The 19067-nt window shown below is 62.5% G+C and overlaps 1 protein-coding gene across 4 annotated transcripts; it reads left to right on the plus strand.

Moving 5' to 3' along the window:
• The first annotated feature begins 601 nt into the window (after positions 1 to 601).
• PHLDB1 (pleckstrin homology like domain family B member 1) lies at positions 602 to 18467 on the plus strand. 4 transcript variants are annotated; one of them, XM_059488206.1, is made up of 22 exons: positions 602 to 715; positions 1897 to 1995; positions 2414 to 2537; positions 2606 to 2776; positions 4573 to 4698; positions 6016 to 7100; positions 7843 to 8085; positions 8158 to 8295; positions 8422 to 8559; positions 10461 to 10589; positions 11752 to 11907; positions 12006 to 12116; positions 12298 to 12387; positions 12897 to 13019; positions 15341 to 15457; positions 15560 to 15653; positions 16310 to 16601; positions 16707 to 16797; positions 16878 to 17024; positions 17166 to 17385; positions 17462 to 17547; positions 17808 to 18467. In XM_059488206.1, exons 1-22 carry the CDS (start codon positions 629 to 631, stop codon positions 17946 to 17948), a joined length of 4008 nt encoding a protein of 1335 aa, XP_059344189.1. In that variant the 5' UTR covers positions 602 to 628; the 3' UTR covers positions 17949 to 18467. The 4 variants fall into 4 exon arrangements, with proteins under 4 accessions (XP_059344189.1, XP_059344190.1, XP_059344191.1 ...); XM_059488207.1 differs by lacking the exon at positions 12897 to 13019; XM_059488208.1 differs by lacking the exon at positions 10461 to 10589.
• The last annotated feature ends 600 nt before the right edge of the window (positions 18468 to 19067 follow it).

Here is a 19067-nt window from a genome sequence, read left to right on the forward strand (position 1 = left end):
GCGGTAACCGAGCCCGACCCCTTGGCATTTGCTGCCTCCACCGCTTCCCACGGCGGGAACAAGCGGCGCGTTCTGCAGGCGGCGGCGGGAGAAGAAAGGCCGCCTTGTCCGTGCGAGCAGTGGGGCGCCGGCTGGGGCGGCCGCGCTCCCGCCCCGCATTCCTGCAGCGGAGCGGCTGCAGAGGGGCTGCATCCCCGGCAGCACGGGCTGGGCTGACGCGGGCGTTCCCTGCGTGCTGACGAGACAGGTGAGGGGCTCTGTTGGAGGGCAGTGTTGCGGGACTGGGGGCGTTGGGAACCGATGGGATGCCAGAGTCACCCTCCAGCTCATGGGCAGGCAGGGCTGCTTGTGGAGTGGGGGGAGTTGGGTGGAGAGTTTGGGCAGCAGGCAGCAGAATCGGAGACGATCTCCCAGGTGGCCGGAATGGGGGTCCTTCACGGTTCTCACCAGGTCTAACCAGTACAACCGTGCTGGGAAGGAGTTAACACCGGCACAAGATCCCACCCTGGCCCCGCTCCCTTCCTCTGCAGCAGCCTGGCCCCTCCTGGCTTTTCCCCTTCCTGAACATTGTGACGGGACGTAGGTGTCAGTGAGGGGCAGGGGCTCGGCAGGCCCGCGGGGTCTCCAGATGCTGGGAAGTGCGGCACCGCAGTGCCTGGGGAACATGGGCACCCTGCCGCGGAGGGTCCCGCTCGGCGCCAGGACCAGGCGGCAGGTAAGGGAGAGCAGGGATCCTGCCTCGGCAGCCGGCGAGCAATTGGGAACTGCTCTGGGGGTCCCTTATCTCTAGGCCCCCCTTCCCCTAGGTGAGCTGTCCCCATCCCACGTGGTGTGGCTGTAGTCCCCACGGAGCCCTTGCTGTGGGGCCAGTCCTGCTGTTGCGGGAGGCGCACCGGTTTCATCCAGGTCCTGCATCCCACGCCTGGCGTTTTCCAGCGTTTCATTTTTTCCAGAGTGTGTAATAGCCGTTCGCTCGCCCCCGCAGCTGAGCCCGGTGCTGGACGAGCGGGGGGGACCCTGCGGGGCTGGCTGGACGGGCGGCGATGCTGGCGAGAGCCGAGCCCGGGGCTCCTCCTGGCGGCCCCGGCCCTGGCGTCCCCTAACGGGGATGGAGCACTATCCCGTCTACACTGCCCGGGAAGGGTTAAGCCCAGTCAGCTAGTCCAGGGCGGAAGGGAGGGACGTAGGGAGCAGCAGACGGTAAATTTAGATCCTCGGAGCGTCCCCACATGGCGTGAGTGCCGGGTGACGGAAATTGTTCCTCCTCGAGTTGCCTCCCACTCACGCAGAGAATGTGTGGAGCATGGCCGTTCCATGGGTGGTGGCCCTGCCTGCTGGCCACATGGGCAAGGGTATGAAACACTCAGCATACGCACTATGAGCTGCTGCTGGACTGTGGGAGCAGAGGCACGTGCCTGGGCACTGGTGGCATGGACAGGGGTGCCCAGGTGTGCCACGCACAGCAGGCAGGTGTTGCTGGGGACAGCCAGAACCTGTGCTTGCTTGTGTGTGCTTTTCCAATGACAGCCATTGGGGTCTGGCTGCCCACAGCTCTTGGCATTTAAAGCATGCCTTTCCAACACCATGCCCCCAAAACTGAGTGCATTTGTAGTTTTCCTTCCTGGACTGTGTCTTGTCCTGATGCCTGGCTCATACATGAGTCTCCCCGGGTGGATGGGGATGTGTGCCTAGGTAGGATACATGCCTTGGCAGGCAGGGATGTTCACTGGCTTCAGGCAGCTGCTGACATAATGAAGACAGGAGCTCAGGATGGCAAATGCTGGTTTGGAGTGGGTAGGGTTTGTGCTCAGGCTGCTGTCCAGGATGTGCAGGAAAAATACATCAAGGCCATGCCCAGTGTGGTCACTTGTTCTGCCACTCTGTTTCTTCTGGCAGCCCGTGTCCGGTACCATCCAACGCCTCCAGGAAGGCACCATGGAGGCACCGGGCAGGACCACCGCCAGCCCAACCCGCAGAGTCCAGACTGTCATCCAGGTGAGCACACAGCATCAGGACCTCTGCTCTGTGGGACCAGGGGAATCTGATTGGGATTCCTCTGCAGAGAGCCTCACCACTGGCGCTGCCCTCCAGCCTCTCCCCAGTCTCAGCCAATCCTATTATGGGATCCTCAGCAAAGCCCATTGAGCTAAGCGGCTGGCAGTTGGGATCCTCTTAGATGCTGCCCAAGCCCCATGGATCTCCAGCTCCTCTCAGTTTGCCTCTGCTTCCCAGGATAGGTAGCACAGGCAGGAGAGCCCTACTTTCCTGCATCTTGCCGCTGGACAGTCCTGCTGGCATGTGTCTGGCATTGATCCTGGCTATGTGGCTGTTTCGGAGCAGCTCAGCCAGGTGGGCAGTGCAGGGGACTGGGCTGCAGCTGCAAGAGTGGTGAGCATCCCTCCTTCTCCTACAGAACAGTCCCCTGGACCTGATTGACACGGGCAAGGGGCTGAAAGTGCAGACAGAGAAGCCACATTTGGTGAGCCTGGGCAGTGGTCGGCTCAGCACTGCCGTCACACTCCTGCCGCTGGAGGAAGGTGAGTGCTGGGGGGTATCCACGGGCACGCTGGTGACAGAGACACTGAGATACCGACTCTGCTGGCAGGGAGGACCACCATTGGCACGGCTGGGACCGACATCGTCCTGCAGGGCACCGGGCTGGCGCCCCAGCACTGCTACATCGAGAACGTGCGAGGGACACTCACCCTGCACCCCTGTGGCAACGCCTGTGCCATCGACGGCGTGCCGCTGCAGCGGCCCACGCACCTCACCCAAGGTAGGAGCTGTGCTCACCAGAGCCTTTGCCTGTGGAGCTGTGCAGTTGAGTATTGGGGTATTTGAGGAGCCATCCTGTAACTGCATATCCCAGCTAGCATGCTTCTGGTCTCTATGCTCTGCGGTGGGAACCTGCCCGTTTCTGGCAGAGTTTGGGAGCTGGCTTTGCTGCGTGTGTCCAGTGAGGTGGGAAGGGAGAGACCCGGGTGGGCTTTGAAGAACAGCGGAGTTGCTGAGCCAACTTTGGGAAGGGAGATGACAGAGGAAAACACCTCGGGTGTCCTCCCGGATGGCTGCCGGGACACGGCCGGCCTGCCTGCGTGGCTACACGGCTCGGAGCCGGCTGGCCCCCAGGGCCGCTCCCGGGAGCGCGGACAAAGCCGCAGGCCCTTCCCACGCGATCCCCGCCCCTGCCCGGCTCCCGAGCCGCTTCCCGGGGAGGACCCTCGGGCGGGGCGGGCGAGGCCCGGCCCCCCGCCCCTCCCCGGGGGCGGCGCGGCGCTGCCCGGGCGGTGGCGGCGGTGGCGGTGTCGAGGTGAGTGCGGTGCTGCGGCCGCGCGTGTCCGCGCCGGGCGGGGCTCGCTCCCGTTCCTCGGGGTCACGGAGCCGGAGCGCCCCGCGGGCGGTGCCGCCGCGCTCCCCGCGCCTGCCCCCGTGGCCCCGGGAAGGGGGGACCCGCCGGCGTGGGCGCTGCCCCGCGGGGACAATGGGAGCCACGTGGCCGCGGGGAGGGCTCCGGCGCGACGCCCGCGGGGCGCTGGGGTCTCGCCGGTGCCGTGGCAGGCGGCGAGGTGCGGGCAGGGCTCAGCCGAGCCGCCCATCCTCCTGTCCCCGGGGGCAGGCAGGGACATGACAGAGCAGGGACAGCATCTGTGCAGGGCCCCAGCGGAATGGACTGCGGGGCTGTCAGGCCGACGCTCGTGGTGCAGTTTGGTGTTTATTCGCTTTGCTGGGGCGACCTGTGGCTCCGCTGATGCCGGCACGAGGGGAAGGAAGGCACAGGGCAGTGATGCATCTCTCCGGGACAGCCTGGGCGTCGGCGCTGCTCCCTGGCGGGCGGGATGCCCTCGTGGGGCTGGGGTGAGCAGGACTCGGTCCCGCCCTGGCGCATAGACAGGGGATCCAGGCTCCCGGACGGGGACAGCAGTTACTCTGTAGTGCCTCTCGCTCTTCTTGCTGAGAGCTGGGCTGACGGGTGCTCCAAAGAACACGTCCCCTCTGGCGAGGGATTTTCAGCAGCGGCTGTTGGTATGGAGCGAGCCTCTCCCAGAGCCCTGGCAGGCGCTTCAAAGTGGGGTGTGTCGGCGGCAGCCCGCCTCCTCGCCGCCTGATGCTCCCCGCTGCCAGCACATGCCTCCCCAGCACCGCGGGCAGCAGGTGAACCACGGCGGGTGCCCGCGGCTCCGCTCCCCTTCCCTTCCTCAGGTGCCTTCCTCCTCGGGGCTGCTCGGCAGCGTTGCCCCAAGAGGGCTGCTGCTTTGGGCCGAGAAGAGACGCTTTGCAAGCAGGGACAGGAGCTGTCTTGTCTGCAGCTGGCAGCCACGCAAGCCCTGGAGTGCCGCCAGCTCCCCCGCGGCCCCCGGCGGGACCCCAGCTGTGCCTGCCCTGGGATGCGCTGCCGGCAGCTGCTGCGCTGACCTGGATTTCAGCCTCCCCTAAGCCTCTGCTGACAGCGGGAGCCCGCTCCCTTCCCGAGGGCGCATCTTGGGCGAGCAATGCCCCACTGCCTCCCTGCGCTCTCTGGAACCGCTCTGATATTGCCGGCTAGCAGCTGAGTCCTCTCTCCTCTCTCCCAAGGGTGCACCATCTGCCTGGGCCAGGCCACCTTCCTCCGCTTCAACCACCCTGCTGAGGCCAAGTGGATTAAGAGCATGATCCCCGCGGGGGGCAGGAACCCATCAGCTCTCTATGGGCTACCAGCAAGTAGGTGACCCCCGCTTGTCCCTGGTGGGGCAGGGCAGATGCTGAAGTGCTCCCTGACCCATCAGTCTTCCGAGTGCCCAGTGCTCTCCCTGGGCACAGCCCTGTCCTGTTGCACTCAGGCTCACACCCGGCTGTGATGTGCCATCCCTCAGCTCAGCATGGTATGGCAGCTGCACTGGTATTTGTTAATGATTAATATCCCCTCAAAGAGGTTGACTGTGGGGGCACTGAGGCATGGCTTTCACTTCTGCCCAGCCTGGCCGTGGCAGAGCCATCGCCCGTCGGAGCCCCCCCATTGCTTGGAGGCGGGTGTTTATGTGCTGGAGCTGTGAAGGCCATTCTTCTGGCTGCTGCCCTTCATCTCATGAGCTTATCTTGCTGTGTCTGCCTGTCTGTGGAGCAGTGGGCCAGGAGCCAGTACTGTGCCTGGTTCCTGGAGATGTCCAAATCTCCAGCACTGATCCCTGGCCTGGTAGCCCTTATCCCTGCCCCAACCAGCACGCCCTGGCACAGGGAGAGGAGCTTGGCTGCCTTCCCGTGCCACGTGTGTGTTGGGAAGGCAGCATGCCCGCAGCTGGGGATGGGAGGAGGGGCTCAGGGAGGTGCTGTGGCTGAGGAGCATCATGCAACTGTGCAGCATCCCATGTGGGCCCTGCGTGCCCACTCTCTGCCATGCAGGATGGGGTGGGATCACACTGGCAGGGCTGTGGCACATCTTCCCAGGATGAAGGCAGTGCCAGCTGCCGTGGGGAGCCGCTGGGTGCCAGGGAGTGACGCAGCCCGGGTGGCACGCTGTCCTGGCTGGGCTCCACGCTGCTGCCATTCGCTGGCGCCCTGAGTGACAGGCACATCGGTGCTGCGCAGGGAGCGGGGGCAGCCCAGGCAGGGGCACCCTGGCTGGGCTGTGGGCAGGCTGCGGGCGACCTGGTGGTGGGTCTGGACGTGCTGCAGGTCAGCAGCCTTTGGCTATTGCATCTCTGGCCCCTTGCTGGGAAGCCAGAGTGTGCAGCGGGCACGTGGTGGGTGCCAGTGGGGGCTGAGGGCAGCTGCTCTCCAGGGAGTGGAGCAGGGAGCTTCGACGCAGGGAGGGTGGCTGTCCTCTCAGGTTTCTGTCTCCTGGGTGATGGGACTAGCAGGATTCCAGCCTCCTCCCTGTCCCGGCTGGAGTGGGAAGGGGGACAGCAGAGAGGGGCTGCTACCCAGCTCTGACTCTGCAAGGTTTAAGAATGATGCCAGGCTGCCCCATAGGACCCGACCCAGGCAGGGGCTGCGGTGGAGTCACACCACTCTGATGCCTTCTCCTTTGTTTCCCTGCAGAATCCGAGGCCCTGGTGAATGGTGGCCACCAGCTGTCAGAGCGTGGGTGTCACAGCCACAGCTCCCTTGTCAGCTCCATTGAGAAAGACCTGCAGGACATCATGGACTCACTGGTGCTGGAGGAATCCACAACCCCTGGCATCCAGAAGCCGCCTGCCTGCGGCCGATCCCCCCTCTCCCCTGTGGTGAACGGGGGTGGCCGCTGCCTCCTGTGCCCCCCACCCAGCCCTGGGGCTGCCTCAGGGGGCTCCAGCTATGAGAACTTCTCTCCCCTCTCCTCCCCAGCCAGCAGCAGTAGCTACACCAGCCCCTCACTCAGCAGCCAAGAGCAAGGCCCGGCCGTGCCGCCCCCTCTCCCACTGCGCTCCTCCAGCTACAACCATTCTGTCCAGCCCCCCGCTCTGCCTGCTGGCGGTTCTGGTGAGCCCTGGCCAGCTGAGAGGCTCGGGGACCACCGCGGGGGCAGCCCCCGGCTGACGCCCAGGGCGGCGTCGCGGCCGCGGGTGGCCCTGCAGGAGCGGCCCCCCAGTCCCTTCCGGGAGCCACGGGACTCTCTGGCCCCCGGCCGGCAGCCCGCCAGCAGGGCAGCCCCAGAGGCCCGCCTGCAGCCCCCCGAGAGCCCACGGGTTGCCCGGAGGAACCTCGAGAGCATGCGGGAGCTGCCTCCCCTGAGTCCTTCCTTGTCACGCCGGGCTGCCAGCCCCCGGCTGGCCCCTGATGCCCCCTCCCCGCAGCCCCGGCTGGGCAGGGATGTGCCTGGCAGTCCCCGTGCCAGGCGCAAGGGCCCAGAGGAGTCAAAAGGTGCTGGGGGTCCTTCACCCCCGCTGCTGGCAGAGAACCCCACTCGCCGTCCCAGTTTCAGTACTTGCCTGAGCCCCACGTATGGGCTGGGCTCCCCGGCTGTGCCCTCGCCCCGGCAGAGCCCCCGCGCCCCCAGGAAGCCTTTGGGGGACCCACGGCTGCCAGCGGGCTCACGGGAGCGCAAGAACAGCATCACTGAGATCAGTGACAACGAGGATGAACTGCTGGAGTACCATCGGTGGCAGCGGCAGGAGCGGGTTCGGGAGCAGGAGATGGAGCGCCTGGTGAGCCTTGGGGCTGGGAGGGGACACATTTGACTGTGGGTCACCCTCTTAGCAAATAGCTGTTGTTGTTTGCTGCTCTGAAACCTGGCCTTTGCCTCTTGGGGATTTGCCACAGCTGCCAGGCTGCTGGCTCATCCAGGGGGATTATGGCCAGGAGCAGCCATCGATGCTCAGTAGCTCTCTGGGAATACAAAGCCCCCGGCTTACAGCAGCCTGTGGAAGCTGGTGGGGCTGGCATGGTCCCAGGGCTATTGGCCAAAATGGTGGTGCCCCTTGCAAAACTTTCCACATCTTGTCCATCCCTGCCAGGGCCCATTTGCTGGTGGTGGTGCCGTGGCTCTGTGGACGTTGCGTCTATATTTAGGGCTGATGGAGTTTTTATGGGACTGGCATCTGCCTGGATGAGGTTTGCCGTGTCTCTGGCAGTCCTGCGGGCCGGGCTGAGCTGCCAGGGCTGTGTTTGCTCATCCCTGACTCACGCCTGGCGCAGGCAGCCTGAGTCACTGCCTGGAAATAGCGGCGGCGCTCGGCAGCCGGCTCTGCTGCCTGTCATTAGTCTGTCTCCAGCTCCAGCACATCGCGTGCCTGCCTCTGCTGTGGGGTCGAGCTGGCTGCATTGTGCTTTGTAACGTTGTCTGCCCACCCCACCATGCGGGGCCCTATTCTGGTGGCCACCATTGGCACGGGGCTCTGTCTGCTCCTGCCACAGCGCGTGCTAGATGGGGACCATCCTTTCTTACAGGAGCGGCAGCGCCTGGAGACCATCCTGAACCTCTGTGCTGAGTACACCAAGACAGACGGCACTGAGCCTGGTGACACACACAGGCTCCTGGCTGGTGACACAGATGCTGGCCAGTGGGTGCCCAGGGGTGCCATGGCTCTGGGCCACGCTGTCGAAGAGCTGCAGCAGAGGGAGAGTGTGGAGAGATCAGATGAGGAGAACCTGAAGGAGGAGTGCAGCAGCACGGAGAGTACCCACCACGAGGTAAGGGGACATCTGTGCCATTCTGTTCCATGCCATGCCGCACTGTGCCATGCCAATCAGCCCCTTCCACAGCACGAGAAGATGACAGGACCCCGGGCCAAGGAGGCACAGCGGCTGGAGGAGGAGCGTGCCGGTGTCCTCGGACACCTGGAGCAGCTGAAGGGTCGTGTCAAGGAGCTGGAGCAGCAGCTGCAGGAGACATCACGAGAGGTGAGAGCTCAGGGGACACTGCTGGGTCCCCTGCTGCTTGCTGCCCTCACCAGTCAGCACTAAACCCTAAGGGTATGAGCTAGATCCAGCAGGAGCAGCAGTCCTGACGCTGCTTTGTCCGTGCAGGCAGAGATGGAGCGGGCGCTGCTGCAGGGTGAGCGGGAGTCGGAGGTGCTGCGGCTGCGGCAGGAGCAGGAGGCAGCGCAGCAGCTGCAGGAGAAGCTCTCCAGCCTGGACGCCAGCATCCGCAAGGAGCGGGACAAGGTGGGCCCAGTCACAGGTTCCCACTGTCACTGTGCCATACCCTCCCTGGCACTCACAGCCCGTGCTGCAATGCCTCATGCTGCAGCCTTTCCCTGCGGACACGTTCTCCAGACCCTGAGCTCCACAGAGGCTTTGGAGAGCAGCCCCTGTGGTTTGCATTGTGGGGGGATCTGTCTGTCTGTCTGTCTGTCTGTCTGGGCTTGGTCAAACAGCCCTGCTGGAGGAGAACACAGCCAATGTTCAGGAAGCATTTCAGCTGCTGCCTGTTGCTCTGGCAGGGAGACTGGTGTGAGGCTTTCCAGATGGCTGCTGCCTGCGGTGGGCAGTGCCGGAGCAGAGGCCTTGGCTCTCCCCATTACCTGTCCTCGCTGGGGAACTATGTCTTGCAGCAAGTCACCTCACTCTGCTGCGCCTTCATGAGTGATGGCAGCTGTTGCTGTAGTGTTTGGCTTGCTGGTGGTGGCTGGAAAACCACTGTAGTGTTAATCTTGGTGGGTTTAGGAGGGGGTCCTGGCCCCCTTTGCCCGATGTTGCCTGTAGTGCAGTTACTGCCTGAAGGCAGTGCCATGGGTGCCTATGTGGGATGTTTGTCCCAGCTGCTGGTTGCTGGCTTTCCCACAGCCTTGCAGGCAGTGTGGCATGGCCTTGTTGACAGGAAAGCTGCTGGGATCCAGTCCCTGCTGCCAGAGGCCATTGTCCTGTGCAGCCTATGCCAAGGTCCCACCAGCAGCTCTGTGCCACCCTCATGTGGCATCAGTGTCCCTTGGGGTCTGGCCTGCCCTGTTGCTGTGGGTGCCAGAGCTGTTGGGATGCCTGTGGCCTGGCAGAGTGGCCATTGGTGCCTCCCAGTGATGCTCCTACAGCATTTGGGGGTTTTGTTCTGGTTTTGGTCTTCCAGCCCTTTGTAGGTATCTTCTGTAGCCAGGGACAGCCTCATGCAGAGCCAGGAGAGGAGCACAGGGGAAGCCCTCTCCCAGCCTCTCTGCTGACCTAACCACCCACTTTCCTAACCCACCTGCACTGCTCACACTAACAGTGCCTGCTCTGAACTCTGCCATCACCTCTGACATCTCTGCACATCTAGAGCCCCCAGGCAATCCACCGCTCCTCTGCTGGGGCATCTGCCTGTACCAGCCTTGCCTCCCTGCCAGCATGTCCCCTCATAGCCCTTTTCATGATGTCCCATGTCTGTGTGGAGCACAGGGTTCCTTGCAGCAAGCATTTCTCAATGCCAAGCCCCCATACGGTGCCCCCATACGGTGCCACCAACTCTGTGGGTGGTTCCCCTATGCCAGTCCCATGCTGCTGGCCCCATTTTACTGCTCCTGTGGCCAGGCCCCTCATCCCAGCCCAGGAGTCAGTGTCTGCTCTGCTGCTGGCTCATCATAGCCTCAGCATCTCTTGCTGGACCACAGCCTCCTTTTTTTACTGCTGCCCTCTCCTTCTAATGGATGAGGGTGGTCATCACCTTCTCTTCCTGCATTCAGGACCTGCAGTCCCTAACTGGTAGCAGTTAACAAAGCCAGTTAGTGGTTATTGTGAAGCAGCTGTGTGCAGGATTGGGATGACCTGAACCATACTATCAGCGTTGATCTTTTTGCTGCCTCCAAGTTTGTTCTTGGAAACACAAAGCTGAGGTCAGGGGCTGGCTGTAACTCCTCTAACACTCTAACACTGCTCAGCCAGTTCCTGTGTCTCTTGATCTCTGGATCCCCCTGTAGCTGCCATGCTGTTCCTTCTCCTGAGCCTTCTCTGTCTCCAGCTGAGCTCCTCTCTAACTCACAGCTTCTGCATGGCGCCCATTTGAGAAGTGTGTCTTTTTTTTTTTTTTTTTCCTTTTTCTTTTCCTTTTTTTTTTTTTTTTTTTTTTTTTTGTTTTGTCTTGTTCTCCCCTAATTCAGGAAAGGGCAAAGGTTGATGCTGAAAGGAAGGAGCTAGAGCAACTCCAGGCGCTTTACCATGAGTCGAAGAGCCACCTTGCTAAGTGCCCCGAGTCAATGCGGGAGCAATTGCAGGAGCAGATGCGAAGGGTCAGTGTCTCCCCCCACCCCTCCCGGACCATGGCCCACCTCCCTCCGCTCCAGCTTAGGCCAGCTCTTCCCTGCCAGCCGGGCTGCACTGGGAGCGTCGCGCCCGGGCTGGAGGCGGCTGGCGCCGGGCACCACCGTCCTGGTAAGCTTGCCCCTCGCCCGGGGCGCGGGACAGCTCGGCAGAGCTCCTCGGGACGGGCAGGGCGCCGGCATGGACCCTGCCCTGCAAGGAGGGCAGGCTGGGGAGCCTTGGGGGCTGCTGCATCCTCATCTGGCTGCCTCCAGCTGTATCCTGAGAACGTTCATTTACACAGTCATGTTGATACATGTTACTGCTAGTCCTCAGCATTTTTCCTATTACCTGGTATTTTCTGGAAGTCTCATGGCTAGTGCCTGCTCAGATGAACCCCCATTGCCACAGCCTGCTCCGGCCAGGCACGCACATTCTGGATGAGGGTCTGGTGTAGAGTGGGCAGGGGGGTGCTGGAGCAGCGTCTGCGTGTGGGAGCCCTCAGGAGCCAGCACATCAGGGCTGTGTCACTGGCTGCCTGTCTCGTGGAGCAGGGTGAAACACATCCCCATGGGGTGCATGGCACACTGGCTGCCAGGGTGGCACTGGCAGGCCTGAGCTGAGTGCTGCCACGTGCTGTCAGTGCATGAAGGCTGGAAGGACACATGGGACTTTGTCCAGCATGGTGCTTGTCTGTTGGGGCTTTGCCACCTGCAGGCTTGGTGACACAGCGTTGCTGTTGGTGGTTATGCTGGCGTTTTGTTACCTGTCAGGGCATGGCTTTAGCCCATGTGTGCTTCAGCAGAGGCAGCTGGTCCCTGAGGGCTGGCAAAGCCCCTGGCTGTGGCAGGCTCATCTCATGGGGGTGACTGCTCTGTGCTGGCCAGTTCTGGGTGCCTCCATTGCCTTCGTCTGTCTGCAGACACTCCTGACAGAATCTCTTGTGTTTCTGATGCCCAGCAGAGGGCAAAACTGCCTGCCTGCCACACCAGGCACAGGGGACAGGCTTGGCCACCAGCTCGTGTTCCTGGCCAACACCAGTAGGATGTGGAGGCACGGCAGGAGGCTTTGCTGCGGGAGACCTGCCTGCAGGACGCGGAGGTGCCCATCCAGTGAGTGTGATCCACTCACAGTGCTCTCGTGTGTTCAAAGGAGGCAGAGGCACTGGAGACGGAGGCCAAGCTGTTTGAGGACCTGGAGTTCCAGCAGCTGGAGCGAGAGAGCCACCTGGAAGAGGAGCGGGAGGCGCGAGGGCAGCAGCTGCTGCAGAGCCGGGCCGAGTGCCACCGCAGCATCGCCCGCAGGAAGGTGGGCATGGCAGGGGGAGCTCCGTGGGGCTGTGCCCCTGGGCCAGGCTGCATCCCAGGGCTCCCAGCAGCCAGCTCATCTCTGCTGCCACTCCCCAGGAGCGGGTGGCTGCCCTGGATGCCCAGGCTGCCCAGATCCGGCTGCAGAGCGTGCAGGAGGCCGAGCGCCTGGCCAGGGAGCGCAGCAGCGTCCTGCAGCTCCTGCAGAAGGTAAGGCCCTGACTGTAATGCAGCTCCTGCACAAGGTAATGGCCTGACTGTGTGCTCCTGGGGGGGCTCGAGGCAGGGGACCAGATCCTGCCAGCTCTTGACAGGTGGCTGGCAGGCAGCGAGAGCTGCCATGGGGTGCCAGTAGCCATCAGCTGCCTCTGACCTGTCACCCCCTGTGCAGGAGAAGGAGAAGCTCGTGTCTCTGGAGAGGCGATACCAGCTTGTCACAGGTGGTAGGAGCTTCCCAAAAATGTCCTCAGCTCTTCGAGAGGTAAGTTGGTAGAGAGGAGGCTGTGGTCCTTAGAGCTGCTCTCTCTCCTAAGCTGCAGCCATCAGTGAGAATGAGCCTTGTGCACCACCAGCTTTGCTCTGCAGCAGTTCCCAAGTACCTTCTGACCAGAGCCAGGTGCTTCCACCTGCTCAAAGTCTCTCCATGGGCTGCAGAGGTTGTGGGGGAGGAAAGGGAAATGCAACAGAGCAGCCCATGGGACAGGATTGCTTAGGGTCCCATCGCTGCTGGAGAGCAAGTGTGGGGATGTCTTGGTGCTGGTCCAGGGGACTTTTAGGTGGGAGTGAGTTGCCCCATTACCTTGCTCATGGCTCTGAATGGGGAGCCACAACCATGATGCCCTCAGGGGCTGTGGTACTGCCTGACCTGCTGCTGCTGGTAAGAGGCACAAGACGGCAGAGTCCCCTCGTGCCTGCCTGCAGTGGGACTCCTGCTGCTGCCACCTTGCTGTCTCTGCCCACCTTGCCTACGTGACCTTTACCCTTCAACAGGAGACCCTCCACATCTCAGAACCTTATGAGCTGTTGGAGGGACCTAAGCCCCTGAGCCCCCTGCCAGCAGCAGCTGCCTCCTTAGCTTCTCCTGCCACCTACTCCTACCCCAAGGCACAAGAGGTAACTAACTAGAGGGACTAGCTGCATGTGCTTGCTCACTTACCCCTCCTTGGCTGAGACCCCTTTTGTGGCCTAATGTCACCCCCAGGCAGCAGGGCAGCCCCACAGCAGCATGACTGGAGCATTTGTCATACAGATGTCTGGCAGTTGTGCTCATTAACACTCAGTCCCTGATTCCAGGCACTCTCCTGAGCCTGCTGGGCATCCCAGTTCCTGCCACTGCCCCCTAATTTAATCCTGGTGCAGTGGTTTCCCCCTTGCTCACTGCTTGTCATCTGGCTGGGCACCTCCTGACAGCATCCTGTAGGGTTGTGCTAGCATGGCTTTCCCAAAATAAGAGCAAGTCCCCAGCTTTAGCATGTTTGTTTCAGAAAGGATGAGGAAGTGGGTTTTAAGCTGGCTCAGCACAGCTCGAGGTGCCTCCCTCAGTGGTGCTGCACTAGGGAGGACTTGTGGCCCGTGGAGGACCCTGAGGCATCCCTGCCCCTTGTAGGCACTCAGGAAAGCTGCACTGGAGGCTGGAGCAAGATGGGTGCCAGCACACCCAGCCCAGCTCGAGCACCCCAAGGTGCTGCACCCCGGGGACACCATGGGCAGCAGGGCAGGGCTGGGGAGGCAGGGTTGGGGCAGGAATGCACAGGGAGGTTTGCTCCCACTATGCAGTCAGTGCCGTGATGCTAGCACATGGGTCTAACTCTTCTCCTTCTCCCTTGCCATGGATTTCTAGGAGTACATGAGGCTGTCTGACGTTTTCAGGTTCTGCAGTAATGCACATGGCCCCAGCCTGGACACTAAAGCTTCTGCTGCTGCCCCTGCTGCCGCTCAGAGCTCTTTCTTGCTTGCTGTAGCTCCCACAGCCAACGAGGTACCTGCCCCAGAGCATGCTCGGGTTTGCTCCCTCGGGTTGCCTGCAGGCAGGGAGGCAGCTGCAGCCCCCCGTGTGCCCTGGGGCCTGGAGCCACATCTCTCTGGTGTCAGCACGCTTGTCTGGCTGAGCTGCGTGGGGAGCAGAGGCTCCAGCTGCCCGGTCTCCTTGTGGGGTGCACTTCTCGCCCGCTCTGGATGCAGTGGCAGGGCAGGAGCAGCGTGGGTGCCCAGCAGTGGGAGGGGCAGCCCTTTGTTGGCTGGCTGCAGTCCTGGCCGCTTGTCTCAAGCGAGGAGGATGCAGAGCAGGCCTGACCCCGTGCCCAGCAGCAGGGTGGCTGCTGCACCGACTGCTTTTCCTCCCAGGACAATGAACCTTCCTGTGGGGGTTGGAGCTGCCTGCTCGTTCCTCTGTGCCTGCTTGCCCCAGCTCTTAACCTGGTTCAATCTGCTTCTCTCTGCCCAGTATGTGACCATAGAGCAGCTCTCGGGTATCCTGGGCAGCCTCCACACCCCTGCTGCTTCCCTGCTGGGCTGTACCCCTCCGGCTCCTTCATCCTCAGGCTGTGCTCCTCCTCTTCCTCCTCTTCCATCTCTCCCTTCTCCCTTCGTCTCTGCAGAGGTTGGTGCCCTGTTTCCCTCCCTTTGGCCCCTTGTACTCTCCCTGGGAGGTGATGGAGATGCATGGGAAGGGGTGAGCTGCAGATGGAGCTGAGCAGCAGCTCAGGCTCTTGACACTCCACACACTCTTGGCTGTCCTGCCTGCTGCTCCACTGTCCCCAGGGCAGGGGGTCTTTGTGCTTGATCAGTTCTCACATTCTCTTGAACAGCAAACAGCTCCTACAGCTGCTGGGACTTAGCCACGGAGTGCACAGGATCCCCAGGGGTCTGCATGTTAAGTTCTGGGGCAGTGGTGCAGGCATAGGCAGGAATGCTTCAACCTCTTCTCTGTGCATCTGTCCCTCTTGCTGCATTTGTCCTTCATCCTTTCTCACGCAGCCTCTCTCTCCAGATGGAGCAGCAGCTGTTGGGAGGCGCTGTGTGTCTCCCAGCTCTTGATTTAGAGAAGTGGTACCAGGAGGTTATGGCTGGCTTTGAGACCTTCTCTTCCTCTGTCTCTCCTTCTTCTTCCCCTCCTCCACTTCCAGCTAAAGCTCACTCCTCTCACAAGGCTCTGCAGGTAATCCTAGCTCTCTGCTGCCGAGGCTCAGGCTTTGGGGCCGCTGGTTGTGGCCAAAGTGGGGCAGTGCGGGGATGTTCCTGTGGACCCTGTACCCTGAGTGCTGCTGGGGCTTTGGCTGCCACTGCAGGCAAAGGGTAGGCAGTCTCTGCCTCCTCTTGGGCTGCATCCCTTTGCCAGGATGGCACTGACACAGAGCAGGATCTGGGGAGCCATCTGTCCAGGAGGACTTTTGCAGTTCACCCACGTCTCTGTCCTGCTGTGTCTCTGTGCTCAGGTCTATCGTGCAAAAGCAGAGGCTGGTGCTGGTGTCCTCACCCCTCGGATGAAGAGCGGGACCCCTTCGTCCTCGCAGCTCAACCTCTCCGTGCTGGAGCGCAGCCCCTCTCCCAAGGTATGGCTGCTAGGGGACCCAGGCACCCGGGCCATGGCTCTCACCTGCCTGTGCCAGCCCCCGTGCCCATCCTCGCAGCTGACCACCCACTGTCCTGCCCAGGGCCCCCCCAGCCCGGCGGGCAGCCTGTCCCGCAACCTGGTGGCCACGCTGCAGGACATCGAGACCAAGCGCCAGCTGGCCCTGCAGCAGAAGGGTGAGCTCTGGCTCTGTGTCCTGGCTCTGGGGGGTGGTGGGACCTCGGGAGACGCTCTCCCTGCTGCCACTTGGGCATTGGAGAAGGGAGCCTGGCCGAGGGTGACGACAGCAGCAATGCTCCAGCAGGATGCGATGCCTCTCTCACAGTCTCTTGCTTTTCCCCCCTCTCTTTCCTCCTGACCCCTCCACCTGACGGCCCATCTCCAGCCAAGCTGCTCCCAGCAGAGCCCTTGCAGCCAGGCAATCTACCAGGTAGAGATGTGGGGTGACTCGGACTGCCTAGAGCAGCCCAGAGGCAGCAGCATGACTGTTTGCTGGCACCTTCTGCCATACATAAGAGTGGCATGACCAGTCCAGGGTGCCAGGTGTATCTCAACATCTGCTAAGAGATAAGCCTGTGCTTCCCTATCCTGTAAATGCTTTGCCCTGCTTGTTCCTTACCAGCCTGGTGCATGTGTCTCCTGCTGCTGCCCAGACAGGTTGCAGTGCTTGCCAGAGAGTTGTGACCGCAGCTCCCGCCTCTGCCCCTACCATGCCTTCGTGGTTCCAGCTGTGCCTGTAGTGTCTTCTGCCTGTGCCACCCCCTTTGCCCACCATGCTGTGGCTCTGAATGTGGCACTTTTAACTTGGTGTTGTCATCTTGCTGTGGCACAGGTCGGCAGGTGATCGAGGAGCAGAAACGGCGGCTGGCAGAGCTGAAGCAGAAAGCGGCTGCCGAGGCACAGTCCCAGTGGGAAGCCCTGCATGGGCAGCCCCCCTTCCCCACTGCCTTCCCCCGGCTTGTGCACCACTCCATCCTCCACCACAGCCGTCCCCACGGTGCTGGACCCCGGGCTGAGGAGCTGGACCATGCCTATGACACACTCAGCCTGGAGAGCTCAGACAGCATGGACACCAGCATCTCCATCGGCAACAACTCCGCGTGCTCGCCTGACAATATCTCCAGGTAATCCTGGGGCCAGCTCCTATGGCCAGAGGACAGCTCGCTCTGCTGGCGTGCTGCTGGCTCAAGGTCCTTCCTGCTGGGGCAGCAGCTGTGGCTGTTTTGCAGTGCTAGCGGGATGGAGACAGGGAGGATTGAGGAGATGGAGAAGATGCTGAAGGAGGCACACGAGGAGAAGTCACGGTTGATGGAGTCCCGGGTGAGTGGGGGCACCAGCGCCGCGGCTGGGTGGCAAGCAGGACTCCAGTGCTGGGGCTGAGTGCCTGTGCGTGCTGGCAGGAGCGGGAGATGGAGCTGCGGCAGCAGGCGCTGGAGGATGAGCGCTGGCGGCGGGAGCAGCTGGAACGCCGGCTGCAGGATGAGACCGCGCGGCGGCAGAAGCTGGTGGAGAAGGAGGTCAAGCTGCGGGAGAAGCACTTCTCACAGGTGTGAGGCAGGCTGCCATGCCCCTCTCTCAGCCTGGACAGTGAGGCACGCCCAGCTTGCTGCCGCTGTCCCAGCTCGCAGCGGAGGGACGTGGCTCTTGTCACTGTCGGTGGCCTTTGCAGGGCTGTGTTGCTTTTCCAGGCTCGTCCCCTGACACGGTACCTCCCCATCCGCAAGGAGGATTTCAACCTGCGGCTGCACATCGAGTCCTCGGGCCACAACGTTGACACCTGCTACCACATCATCCTTACAGAGAAGATGTGCAAGGGCTACCTGGTCAAGATGGGCGGGAAGATCAAATCTTGGAAGAAGCGCTGGTTTGTCTTTGACCGCATGAAGCGCACCCTCTCCTACTACGTGGGTGAGTCCTGATGCCACCTTGTGCCCCCTCCCCATGCCATCACCCACAGTCCACAACAGTTCCCTCTCTTGGGCAGATAAACATGAGACAAAGCTGAAAGGTGTTATCTACTTCCAAGCCATTGAAGAGGTTTACTATGACCACCTCCGCAGTGCAGCCAAGGTGAGAGCTGGGCACTGCCCCTGCTGCGCTGTCTGCTGGCAGCCCCTGTGGGTGCCCCCATTCTCCTGCCCTCTGTCACGCTGGTTGGGGGTGGCAGGGCAGTGCGTGCCAGGGGTGCTCCTGGAATGGTCTGTGGCCCCTGATGGTGCCAGCCTCAGGGCACCAAGGGCAGGACCCCAGTGCCGGGCCTTGTGGGGGACCAGGGGGGGATTGCTGCTGCTCAGAGGGGAACAGAGTGCTGATTTCGTCCTCCCCTGCAGAGCCCAAACCCTGCGCTCACTTTCTGTGTCAAGACCCACGACCGACTCTACTACATGGTGGCACCATCAGCCGAGGCCATGCGCATCTGGATGGACGTCATTGTCACCGGGGCAGAGGGCTATACCCAGTTCATGAACTGAGGGCGGTGCTGTGCGTCCCAGCTCCACCAGCTGCACGGACTTGTGAGCCTCCCAAGCAGCGAGGAGCTCCTGAGGGACCGTGGTCCCTGCTACGACTCCTGCCAAGGGCTGTGCACACCGACGTCACGGGCCTGCATTGGGTACAGCTGGGTGGTCCTGAGTGTTGCCTGTCCAGGCAAGGGAATAAGGTTTTTTTTATGCTGACTTTCTAGAAACAAACTTTATTGGAACAATATCAAAGTGCTGAAATGTAAAAAGCTGCCAAAGAGCTGCTGGGACCTGAGCCCTCTGCCTTGGGGAGGTGCTGGTTTTGAGGCTGATGCTGATTGTTGCTGCCACAGTGTTCCAGGGAAGGAGATGGTGAGGGCCCCCCAGCCCCGTGCGGCCAGGATGTCCCACTGTGTAGACTCAGACCCCTTTTGTAAACCTTTTATAATTTCGGAGCGTTGTCCCCCTGTGCTGGGGCTGGATGGGGGTTGTGGCGCTGACTGCCCGGTCTTAAAGCATTTGTGAACCAGGCTCTCCTTTCTGCATGGGCTCTGAACTGGCAGTACGGTACAGGCGGACCGGGGTCTGCCCCGGGGCTGGGGAGCTCTGGGCTGGGCTGGGAGGGAGCTGAAGGGCACGGCATCGAGCACCAGAGATCGCGGGCACCGCGGCAAGGGCCCGGAGCCACCAGCGGGGAGCGGCCGGAACATCGGCACGGGGCCAGGCCAATGGAAGGGGCGGAGCTCGAAAGAGGAAGGGGTCCGGGGCCGCACCGGGCCCGGCTGGGTCCACGCGAGCCGTGCCCAGCCCGAGCCGAACCCGAGCCGTGCCGAACTTGGCCGAGCCGAGCCGAACGAGGGCGGGACCTGGGCGGAGCATGGGGGCGTGGTTCACAGGGGGCGCGGCTCGGCGGCGGCCTGCCCGCGAGGCGCCTCTCGGCCGCCAGGGGGCGCGCGCGGTGTAGGCGGCTCGCACGTGGCTCGGCGGCCGTGAGGCGCGCGCAAGCGCACGCGCGGTGCCTGCACGCGCGCCGCTCAGGCGGCCCCCGCAGCCCCGCCCCCCTGCTCTCGGCCAATGGGGCCGCGGCTCCCGTTCGTGACGGCTTCCGGCTTCCCCCGACGTGGCCCAATG

The sequence above is a fragment of the Ammospiza nelsoni genome, chromosome 24 (assembly GCF_027579445.1).
Source record: "Ammospiza nelsoni isolate bAmmNel1 chromosome 24, bAmmNel1.pri, whole genome shotgun sequence".
NCBI lineage: Eukaryota > Metazoa > Chordata > Aves > Passeriformes > Passerellidae > Ammospiza > Ammospiza nelsoni.

Coding starts and splice junctions, on each gene's coding strand:
- PHLDB1 (XM_059488206.1), top strand. CDS start 629: ATGCTGGGAAGTGCGGCACCGCAGTGCCTGGGGAACATGGGCACCCTG. Junction 8,086..8,157: donor CGGAGAGTACCCACCACGAG/GTAAGGGGACAT, acceptor CCCCTTCCACAG/CACGAGAAGATGACAGGACC. Junction 15,654..16,309: donor GCTGGCCCTGCAGCAGAAGG/GTGAGCTCTGGC, acceptor GCTGTGGCACAG/GTCGGCAGGTGATCGAGGAG.